The following is a 12,189-nucleotide window of genomic DNA, read 5'->3' on the forward strand; positions in this document are numbered from 1 at the left end:
GGAGGCATTCATGGTGAGTTCCAACGCCTCTTTTTCTAGAAAAACTCAGGCATGTTGCAGGTAATAAGACATGCAGGATGTTAACACAAGTATACATACACACACAAACTCACAAGCACAGTGTAACACACATGTGCAACATATATTCCACTCTAATGGCAACTTTACCTGAAAATGCATTCCCTGTTAGAGAATCCAAACCTAAAAATTAAAGCAGCAAAGGAAAAGGAAAAGAACACAAAAAAAACCTTTAGCACTAGTTTGAATCCAATAAGAACTTCTGTCATGGCAAATTATAATCAGCGTGTGAAATGGATAAGAAACTGAACTGCAGTTATCTGGATCAATACACTGTAAGTTATACATTCAGCAAAAAAAAAAAAAAAGTGAATTTTTAAAGAAGTCAATAGAATCACTTTCACAATAGGTATTTAAAGAAGCCTTGCAATGGTTTCCTCAGTCATTATCCTGGCCAACTTTTTGAGATAGGTCACAGTTATTCTCGGACTACAGATGAAGAAGTAAAACTGTTCAACTCTGTCCAGTTGCTGTATTTGAACCCAATTCTTCCCGGTGCAAGTCCAATGTAACAGCCAGGCAGTGGTTCATACAGTTTCTTTTAGAAAAGCATTGCATGTAGTAGATGAAGGTTATTTGGTTTGCATTTGTAAAAATAAATTTACAGTCAACTGTAACAAGACCCTCAAGCCAGTATACAGAAAACAAAACACCACAAAAGGATAACAGGATCAAAACAAAACATTAAAAAACAAGAAGAGCAGCGTTAAAGCAATCAGTCGAAGATTAAAAACCAATAAATGCCAAATAGAATACAAATGTTTTTTTTCCTGCCGGCATAAATATATATTTTTCATTCCTAAATTGTGAGGGTATTCATATTAACCCCCAACTCTGTTCTGCTCTGTTGCATGGATTCAGTTGTTGTTGTTGAAATATTCATATCCTACCTCGCCCACCTTATGTTATACTGAACATAATGTTTTTCCACATTAAACAGGCCAAAACTGGCAGGTTCAGTGCTGTGTATTCTGAGACCTCAGAGCGGGTAGAGGAAACTTAGCCAAACCAATCACTCATGACTTACCAGCAAAAGAGGTCTTGACCCAGAAGTTTGACCCAACATGTTCCTTACTCTTCACTACTCACACACCTTAAAGTTATGCAGAGGGGTAGAGTTTCCTCTACCCACTCTGATGTCTTCTACCGAGTGGAATGGGGCTTATACCCAGGTAAGTGGGTATGACTGCAGCCAAAATTATGTAAAATAGATGAACCAAAGGTGATTACATATTGAGGGGCAGTGCTGCATATTTGGATAGTACAGGAGTTATGCAAGATCATTTCCCTCCTACCCCATCAGTGACTGCAGACTGCTATTAGTTCCATCAGCGGTGTCAGAGAAGTGGAGAATCAACTGTACTATTTGTGGCACTCAGGAAGATGTCAATTTGGTCAAATGTTAAATGATGCCTTGAAAGACTAATTTGTTGCTGGTTTGTACAATAATCAGATTCAGGAAAAAGTTACCAGCTGTCTCAATACAAACCCTCAACAGCAGTTGCCAGTTGTGTTATAGAACTGCAAATAAAGATTTGGGTTGGGGGTTGTTTTTACTTCCCTTGTAAATCGTGCCTTAAGAAAGCTTTTACTTTAAAGGGAAAGGTATGAATACCTTAAAACAAACAAAACCAGTAAACAGGAATTTCTTAATCAGCAGAAGCCTGGGAAAAGATTGTGTCCATATTATTTGTGCTGGGAGGAACTGATGAGCCTGGCAAACTTGTGGACAATGCCAGATGGCAAGGCACACCACACATGGCACCTCAATCCATGACAACAGCTGGGCATCAGCGAGGAAGGAGCTTAAGTGTTGAATAGGGATCAAGTTCCTGCCTCACATATGGAGTAAGAGAAAGCAGTTGGGTTGTGCTCCTGATTGAAGGAGTTACCATATCAGCCAGGTGGATAGTAGATCCAGTGATTCTGTGGGGAGATTCTATGACAATGAACATTCCTCTTCATTCACCCCGATTTGACTGTGGCGTGTTTATACATCATTCTTGTTGATCATTTGATCACTTCAATGCTTTTCAGTGCATTTCCATGTCACTTTCCTTATTGCAGAAAGCTATTTCTTTTTCAAAGTGGATTTGTTGCATTAGGGAGACAACGCTTTTAGTGCATTTTCATTGTGCAAACCTAAACTTCCTTGTATGTGCTTGAATCCCTTCTGAAAAATTCTGTTAGTCTGGAGGCACCCTGAACCTTCCTATCTTCAGATATCACAGTTCTGCAAGGCTATTTAGGTGGAAACTGGAATGTTTCTTATTTCACGTGGCAAGAGGAATAGAAGACCAGTCTGTTATCTCAGTCATGTCCATGAAGGCATGCTTGCCGAAGTAAAGTCCAACCCTGGCAAGAATGGAGGACTCCTGCTGGGTTGTCAAATTGCATAATGCCTGTATGTAATATCACCCTATAAGGTAACTTTAACCAGACTTCCACAACTTCCTCATAAGAAGTCATCAGAAGCCCACATTCCCAGCATATCCACACTCCTGTCTCAGCGACATCTACGCTGGCTTGGTCATGTCCACAAAAGGGGAGATGGTTGGGTCCCCAAGGATGTGCTCTATGGGGAGCTGGCTTCCAGCACCAGGCCCACTGGCAGACCAACTCTATGTTACAAATATGTCTGCAAACATGACATGAAGGCTGGCAATATCAACCCTGCCATGTGGAAAACCCGACGACCTCAGTGCCTGGAGACAGGCAGTCAAGTCGTGTATCCAGAGCAGCGACCAGAGGAGTGTTGGTGTACCATGCTGGGCTTTGTAGCCAACTTGGGAAAATGCCAGGCAGCTGCATTCTTCCCCCTCAAGTGCCCCTCGGGATGATCCATCACTTCTCTGTCCCGATTAGCTTCTGCAACATTTATCCGAAGATATGTGCACACAATACTGTAGCAGAGTCCAAGCAGAAACTAGGCATAGTGGTGTGGAACCTAAGCTAATTTATTATGTACAAGATCAAGCGTTACAGAACAAAGGAAACATGGCTCCTCTCTCCTTCTTCTCCGGGAGAGAACAGAAAAAGCAAAAGTACAACATAATGGAACAGTGTAAATGAACTTCTGTTCTCATGACTCCAATAGTATGGAATGTCAACACAGAAATATGATGAAAACAATCACACATCAGCAGCAGAGAGAATGAAATCCCAACAAGGAGGAATCACACTTGTTGTTGTTGTTTAGTTGTTTAGTCGTGTCCGATTCTTCGTGACCCCATGGACCAGAGCATGCCAGGCACTCCTGTCTTCTACTGCCTCCTGCCGTTTGGTCAAACTCATGCTGGTAGCTTCGAGAACACTGTCCAACCATCTCGTCCTCTGTCGTCCCCTTCTCCTTGTGCCCTCAATATTTCCCAACATCAGGGTCTTTTCCAGGGAGTCTTCTCTTCTCATGAGGTGGCCAAAGTATTGGAGCCTCAGCTTCAGGATCTGTCCTTCCAGTGAGTACTCAGGGCTGATTTCCTTAAGAATGGAGAGGTTTGATCTTCTTGCAGTCCATGGGACTCTCAAGAGTCTCCATCAGCACCATAATTCAAAAAGGAATCACACTACTAGTAGCTAAATAATATGAGGGCCCATAGCTCCGTGTTTATGACCTCCCAGGCTCCATCCCTAACCTCTCTAATTGAAGTTCCTACATCGGAAGGGCTAGGAAAGACCAATATTTGGACAGCAGCTACCTAAGAGAGCAGGAAATATTGTGCATGGTGTCATGCAGAAGGGAAAATGCAAGGGTTGTTGTCAGCACACAAGCATGTAGTGTTAGCATCCCACGATCCATTTGCCTTTGTGTATAGTGTGCCAACATGCAAACTCTACATATGGTACGTGCACCAGGGATCTGGTTTAAATTTGATGCTGGCTGCCTAGAATCCCACATGAGTAAAGTTTGTTTGTTTATGTGTTTACACCTGCTGGAACATTTTAAACAAGACTTGCAGCACCTGCCTACCAGCTATAATGACGAAATAAATACAAATGCAGTGGGGAGGGGGAGCAAAAAAAGAGAGACTGGTATGTGCAGGTTCTGAAGAGCAATGTAGCCGAAGCACTTGATTTTATGACTACTAATAAGGTGAGTGTCAAGATAAAGTAGCTCTAGTTTGTTTTACTACATGCATAGTTAATGTGAACACCTGCATTTCTCTTTCTCCTTGTAGCCAAGTCTAATGTTGGGCTGGAGTGTGTGTGTGTGGATAGGTTGGTGGTCACTTTTACTGCAAATCTCCGATGCAAAGAATTAATTGGCCTTAGTTCGTTCAAAGCAGCTGAGCCTATAGGGCCCACAAATGAGGCTACTTCCTCTTATTACTTTCACAAGCACAAAAGGATGCCATTTGACACCGCGTGAGGAGGGCAGTGGAAAGTTTTTCCTTAAATAAAGATAAATACAGCTTGCTGCAGTTCCCAGCTAGACGTCAGTATATACAATTACCGCAGTTAACAACGGAATGAAATCTCTGCTGTGTGACTATATATTAAGTGTTTGCTTTGGGGATTCTAGCAGCTTCCCTTGAGAGCCAAGGACCAGGAGAACCAGCAATATTACTTGTTATTAAGCAAAATCTCTGAATTTGTTTAGCTGCTGCTCAATTAAGCAAACATCATCAGGTGCAATACATGCCCCCGCATTTCATTTTGGCTAATACATGACTGTAGTTAAACACCAGCCACTACGTTCCTTGCATGCAAAATTTGATAGTTGGGGGCGGGAGGAGAGGGAAGAGAGAAGAATAAAGTTGCAAACAGTAAGAGGGCTTCCTGTTTCAGCAAACAACCCATCCCTTCACAGCATGGATGTTATGGCCGTGGATGTAATTAGCCACCAGTTGTAAGAAGTTCATATTACAACAACATCATAACCAACAGCAAAAACTGCTGCAGGGCTTTCTAAACTTTACACAGTAGTTTTTAAAAGTCACCTTACATAGCTGTGCAAAGTTTCCTCACAGAGACCATCTTACGTTGCTTTCTGGAACATAAAAGGCAATGCAATTTCGGCATAATTTCGGCATAATGAGGATGATACATACAGTGGTACCTCGGGTTAAGAACTTAATTCGTTCCAGAGGTCCGTTCTTAACCTGAAACTGTTCTTAACCTGAAGCACCGCTTTAGCTAATGGGGCCTCCCGCCGCCGCCGCGCCACCAGAGCACGATTTCTGTTCTCATCCTGAAGCAAAGTTCTTAACCCAAGGTACTATTTCTGGGTTAGCGGAGTCTGTAACCTGAAGCGTCTGTAACCTGAAGTGAATGTAACCCGAGGTACCACTATACTTGCCATGTGCAAGCTGTTACAATACCCACTATTTCAGCAGTTGACATAAATCACCCCTGTAATGCCCAGGTCATAATTATTTATATATATTAAAATGTAATAATTAGTATATTTATTGTACATGGGTGGTAGCTTGAAAGCATCAGTTGTATCTGCTGAAGTCTCTTACTGTGGTGTAAAAATCTCATATGCCCAGAAGTGCTAATCTTTAAACACGGCATGCCTTCATTCCTTTTCTTTCTTTCTTTCTTTTCATAATTGATATGTCAGTTTAACTTAATTTTTTATCAGCTTCATGGTTGTTGTGGATCTGAACACTGAAATTCCCAGGGATTCTAATCCAATGCTGTAACCACTGTGCCATGCTGTCTTTGAAGAAAGGATTTGGAAGATAGCTATAGATAAGATGACGTAAGAAGGTGTATCGCATGACAAAAGACTAAAGAAGTATCGACAAATTTAGCATATAGAAGACAATGGGGTTGGGTATATGTCACTATAATGTTCAGATATTTAAAAGGCACTTGAAGAAAAGTGAAGGGAAGTTTGTTCACAGTGTCCTCTAGAGCGGTGGGTGGGGGTGTGGAATCCATACAGACGATGCGTATTTTAAACATTAAGAAAAGCTTCCTATTTTGAGGTGCTCTCAGCAATGTAATAATTTGAAAAGCGAACTTGAAGACTCTCCTTCCTTGGAAATTTTCTAGGAAAGGCTATATAGGCACCTTGTGCGCATGTTCTAAGTAAAAGATATCCTACTTTAGGGCAAGGATTTTTAGACAATATTGAAGTCTAGCTCAACACGAGAGCATATATTTAGCATGTTTGGAGTCTCAGATTCAGTGCCTCTCGATAGCAAAGATCTCTGGGTGAACCAGTGACATCTTTTAAAATGGGCTACTTTTAAAATGAGGCTGCATTTTAAATTGCATTTTAACCTGTATTTTAAATTGGTTCCCCCCCCATTATGTTTTTACTGTAATTTTACTGGTGTTAGCCACCCTGAGCCCAGCTCTGGCCAGGGAGGGCGGGGTTTAAATAAAAATTATTATTATTATTATTATTATTATTACTACTACTACTACTACTACTACTACTACTACCACCAGTCAAGTTACATACAACTGGAACACTGGTTTGCTTTGTGCGTGGTATCCCTTCCCTATGGGTTTACCTTCCAACATGTAAGGATACATAATTCTAACACCTTGCCCACTAGTTGTTTCTATGCAATAACATCTCTAGTTTTCTATGCAAGTGGAGTGGCATTGATAACTGCTGGTAGCTCCCAAGATGCAGCTTAACGACAGCCTCTAGAAAAACGACTGGACAGATGTGCGAAAAGAGATAGCGGCTTTCTGTATCGCATAAAAGTGGGAAAGTATTATAATTTTGAATGAAACCAGCTCTGCAATGCCTGGCTATAATTTCCGAAAAGTATAGCAAGTCTTTGGAACCCAACATGAAGCAATAGCAGCCCCACTTCTGAAAAAAACCAAACGGATACTGAAGTTTTTGCATGCTACAGCTAGCGTGAAAGCTTTGCTACGGCTTGCAGAAACGCCTGTGCATTATTCATTAAAGGAGCATTTCTGAAGCAGCAAGCAAGAGCACTTCTTGCTGTCAAGGCAATTCCCAAACCAAGTTCTAATCAGCAGTATAGCTGCTCCTATTCATCACAATTCTACTCTTGGGTCCCCAAAGGCTCCTGCCACATTTAGTAGTTTGGGGATGTTCACCACACTGACCCAGCCATTTGCAACTCTTTTTCTTTTTAAAGGGTGGTTTACAATCTTCATGTGGATTAATTTTGTTTAAAGTACCGGTAATGAAAACCAATGCTATATAAAATAAAAGGCTATGTATAAAATGACTAATTTGTGGAGGGCAGATTACGAAGCACTAAAAGTAAGGACCCTGCAATGGTGTAGAGTGCTTCTGTGCAATATTCCTGGCAGAAGTAGCTGGTGGTGTTAGTTTCCTGGCAGTGGCATCACTGCTGGCAGAGCTGATCCGGTGACCCCACTTTATGCAACAACCACACCCCACAATTTTCATGTCACTGTCTCCTCTTCCCTTCAGGTAAGCAGCAGTGACCCAGCTGCCAGCAACTGAATCTCTGCCACACCAGGCAAATGACTTTTAGACAATCCATTTCATTCTCTTCTGGTTTCCCTCTTATTTCTTTTCATCTGACAGAATGGAGTGGGCATGCTTGCTCCCAAATCCCAAATCTGGATCTCTCCATCTTTTAGGCTTTCTTCTTAAGTTCTTCCTTCCTAAAGTTTTTGCAGTCCTGCTAACTTTGAGGTAGGGAAGGCTGAATCTCCCAGGTTTGGTTTTTCTCAGTTTCTATCAATCAGTTCAGTTTTCTACAGTTCCACATCAGCTTTTTTTTGAAGTCCTTGTGAAAATTTTAATGCAAAATTTAATGCAAATTTCTCCAAAAAAATGTATATTTTCCTTTGCATTTTTTGCCTTTGCCTTTTGCATTTTTTTTGCACATTTTGCAAAACAATTTTCCACAATATAACACATATACTGCATTTTTGTATACTATTTTCATTTATACAGTATATGCATTTTATACATACTTTTAAAAATGTCCATTTAAGTCCAGTCGCGAAAGACTCTGGCATTGCGGTGCTCATCTTGCTTTACAGGCCGAGGGAGCCGGCGTTTGTCTGCTTCTGCAGACAGTTTTTCCGGGTCATGTGGCCAGAATGACTAAACAGCTTCTGGCGAAGCCAAAGCAGCTCATGGAAATGCCGCTTACCTTCCCACCGGAGTGGTACCTATTTATCTACTTGCACTAAATGCATTTTAACTGCTAGGTTGGCAGGGTCTGGGACCGAGCAACGGGAGATCACCCCGTTGCCGGAATTCGAACCGCCGACCTACCGATTGGCAAGCCCAAGCAGCACAGTGGTTTAAACTACAGCGCCACCCACATCCCTATACATGCTTAACCCTGTATTTATATTTCTACACACATTTTTGCTGGAGACGGGCAAAACTATTCTGTTTAATTTCATCTACATTTTTAAGCAAACCAAACTGATTCACGCATCCTGTAATAATATGAGTTAAAATGGAGTTATGCTTCAGTTTTTGCACTTCTCTTTTAAAAACAAACAAACAAACAAATTTGTACAGTACTGTATCAAGATGCACATTAGAATATGTATTTTGGGTAAAATGTGTTTTAAAAGGCGCATTTTCTATTTAAAGATGTGAATTCAAAATATTGCCAAAGTTTTACATTAAAAAAGCAGAAAGATTGATGTAGAAATGCAAAGGAAGGGACTTATGGATGAGCACATTTGAAACTGACACAGACTAGAAATAGACTTATCCCTCTACCCCTACTAGGAATGTCTTCAATATACAGTGGTACCTCAGCTTAAGTACTTAATTCGTTCCAGAGGTCCGTACTTCACCTGAAACTGTTCTTAACCTGAAGCACCACTTTAGCTAATGGGGCCTCCTGCTGCCGCTGCGTCGCCGCTACATGATTTCTGTTCTCATCCTGAAGCAAAGTTCTTAACCTGAGGTAATATTTCTGGGTTAGCGGAGTCTGTAACCTGAAGCGTATGTAACCTGAAGCGTATGTAACCCGAGGTACCACTGTAGCGAGACATGCTCCTGCAGAAGGGTGGATTAAATTACTCTTAAGGTCCCTTTTAGTACTATGATCCTGTAACTAATACTAATGGCTACATTTGATCTCCAAGCAGCACCTTTCTGAGCAGAATGTTTGCAAATCTGAAAAATATGAATGCCATCACAGTTATTGAATATTACATTTTGTCATCGTCTTAATCAAAGCTCTGCTTTTTCCAAACCAGAGTAATTATTTTATCAATGCCCCTTTTGGCTGATGGTGGATGGGGGAAACATCAAGCTAAAAAAACCTTTGAAGTTTCCCTGTGTTCACATCACCTTGAAAAGTAAATGGGGCTTTAGGAAATTTCTGGCGCTATTTTAACACATGATAAAAGGCAGAGGGATGGCAGAATTGCTAAGAACTTTTTGTTCTTTTTGGTCATTGAGAATCATTAAAGATCTATGAAGTACCCAGATATACTTGTCAAACAGATGCCTAATAGTCAATCCTCACATATTAATTTTGAAACCACTACAATGAGACAAGTTATTTCCGTAGTTAGAATTGTAAATGATATTGTACATGATATGCTTGGTGATGGTCTGTGGTTGTGAAAATTTACGTGGCATCACTTATGGAAGGGAAATCAAGCAAGGCAGACACACACACACACACACACACACACTGCTCAGTCACCTAGGCTTGCCAGATTACAGCCCAGTGATTTGCACTATGCATTTAGATAGTGGTTTTCCATTGCAGTAAGAGATAAGATGCCATGCCTTGTGCTGTATGCTCTTATTTTGTCATTTGCCAAGCACTTCCCACTACATTGTAAAGATCTGAGATCCTCCTTGCTGCCATAAGTAGGAGTTAGTACACAAAAGGACTGAGGTGGGGTGGAACAGAGGCGAGAGAAGTAACGGCATCCACATTTCCTTCTACATAAAGACATTTTAAAATGCCACTGCCATATAGGTTTCTGGATTGCAATTTAGCAACTAACCCTACCAGTTCCTTAAATGGAAGGGTCAACCCAAATTTTGGTAAAAGCAAGACCTCTGCTGTCAAAGTAATGATGCAAATGACCCAACAGAACTACATGAGAGGTGAGGTGGGTTTACAGGTAACAGATATTTCAGGATCCTTCAGAGGATGAGATGTATGGCTCTTAAAAGGAAATAATTTGGGGGGAAATATGGCAGAATGTGGGACGTGGGTGGCGTTGTGGTCTAAACCACATCCGCGACGGGGTGAGCTCCCGTTGTTCGGTCCCAGCTCCTGCCCACCTAACAGTTCAAAAGCATGTCAAGTGCAAGTAGATAAGTAGGTACCGCTCCGGCGGGAAGGTAAACGGCGTTTCTGTGCACAGCTCTGGTTCATCAGAAGCGGCTTAGTCATGCTGGCCACATGACTCAGAAGCTGTCTGCGGAGAAACGCCAGCTCCCTTGGCCTATAGAGCAAGATGAGCGAGCAACCCCAGAGTCGTCTGCGAATGGACCTAACAGTCAGGGGTACCTTTACCTTTACCTTTATGGCAGAATGTATTGGTAAACAAAATACAATAGAACTGAAATCCAAGGGAGAGTTGCCACACTGAAGATATGGCACACTGAGTAACTTAGGAATGTTATCATTAGCAGTTAGCTAATGGACTTTGCTTTTTATTTAAGCACAGCCAATTAATCTGTTCTGTTCCTGATTTAAGTCATTCTAACCTATTTTTAAAGCTTTTAATGATGGGGAGCCTACGATAATTTGCTCCATTGCCTAACTATTCTTGGAAACATCCTTCTTATAAATTACCTAAAGCCTTCCTTATTCAGTTCAAGCCAAGAACACGATGCATAAAGTTTGGAATAAAATGCTTAATTAGTATTATTATTTGAGGTATTTAGTGTTATAAGGAAGAAAGAACCAAGCTGTATAGTACACTATTAATCACATACCTTAGCACTGGATTTTCCCTATTAAAAATCTAGTATCTTGTTTGTAATCACAGGCTAGATCACATAACACTTTCCATGTACCTGACGTGGAAAATAATTGTAACAGTAGCTTGAGCAATTCCTGTTTACAGACATTATCAATGGGAAATGGGGTCAGGGCAGACCACGTTTAAGTGAGTTGCCTGTAACAATGGCAATGTCAATAATAATAATAATAATAATAATAATAATAATAATAATAATAATAATTTCTTTATACCCCACCCATCTGGCTGGGTTTCCTCAGCCAGTCTGGGCAGTTTCCAACAGAATATTAAAATACAATTGTCTATTAAACATTAAAAGCTTCCCTAAAAAGGGCTGCCTTCAGATGTCTTCAAAAAGTCTGGTAGTTGTTTTTCTCTTTGACATCTGGTGGGAGGGTGTTCCACAGGGCGGGTGCCACTACCAAGAAGGCCCTCTGCCTGGTTCCCTGTAACTTGGCTTCTTGCAGTGAGGGAACCACCAGAAGGCCCTCGGCACTGGACCTCAGTGTCTGGGCAGAACGATGGGGATGGAGACGCTCCTTCAGGTATACTGGACCGAGGCCATTTAGGGCTTTAAAGGTCAGCACCAACACTTTGAATTGTGCTCAGAAACGTACTAGGAGCGAGTGTAGGTCTTTCAAGACCGGTGTTATGTGGTCTCGGCGGCTGCTCCCAGTCACCAGTCTAGCTGCCGCATTCTGGATTAGTTGTAGATTCCAGGTCACTTTCAAAGGCAGCCCCGCACAGAGCGCATTGCAGTAGTCTAAGCGAGGGATAACCAGAGCATGCACCACTCTGGCGAGACAGTCCGCAGGCAGATAGGGTCTCAGCCTACGTACCAGATGGAGCTGATAAACAGCTGCCCTGGACACAGAATTGACCTGCGCCTCCATGAACAGCTGTGAGTCCAGAATGACTCCCAGGCTGCGCACCTGGTCCTTCAGGGCACAGTTACCCCATTTAGGACCACAGAGTCCTCCACACCTGCCCGCCTCCTATCCCCCCAAAACAGTATTTCTGTCTTGTCAGGATTCAACCTCAATCTGTTAGCCGCCATCCATCCTATATCACATCCGTCTATATCACAAAGAACATCTATATGACAAAGAACTGCTGTATATCATATACTGGTTGGATGTAGAGGAATGGTGGGAGGAACCAGCTGGGAAACCCTCAAGGAAGAAGGCTTAGAGCCGAGAGAGTGGTGGTGGGACAACGGTGAGTGGTTGGAGCAAG

The 12,189-nt window shown here is 41.9% G+C and overlaps 1 protein-coding gene across 10 annotated transcripts in view; it reads right to left on the reverse strand.

The window, feature by feature from the left end:
- Positions 1 to 12,189, reverse strand: part of DLGAP2 (DLG associated protein 2) — a 406,771-nt gene that overhangs the window by 161,296 nt on the left and 233,286 nt on the right. For 7 of the 10 annotated variants that reach the window (XM_083607164.1, XM_083607158.1, XM_083607162.1 and 4 more), the window contains one exon: positions 169 to 201. The exons of the other annotated variants lie outside the window; for them this stretch is intronic. In XM_083607164.1, coding sequence (XP_083463290.1) covers positions 169 to 201 — 33 coding nt within the window. The remainder of the gene's footprint in view (positions 1 to 168; positions 202 to 12,189) is intronic. 10 annotated transcript variants of the gene reach the window in all.

This window comes from Podarcis filfolensis, assembly GCF_964270895.1.
Source record: "Podarcis filfolensis genome assembly, chromosome: 3".
In the NCBI taxonomy this organism is placed as follows: Eukaryota; Metazoa; Chordata; class Lepidosauria; order Squamata; family Lacertidae; genus Podarcis; species Podarcis filfolensis.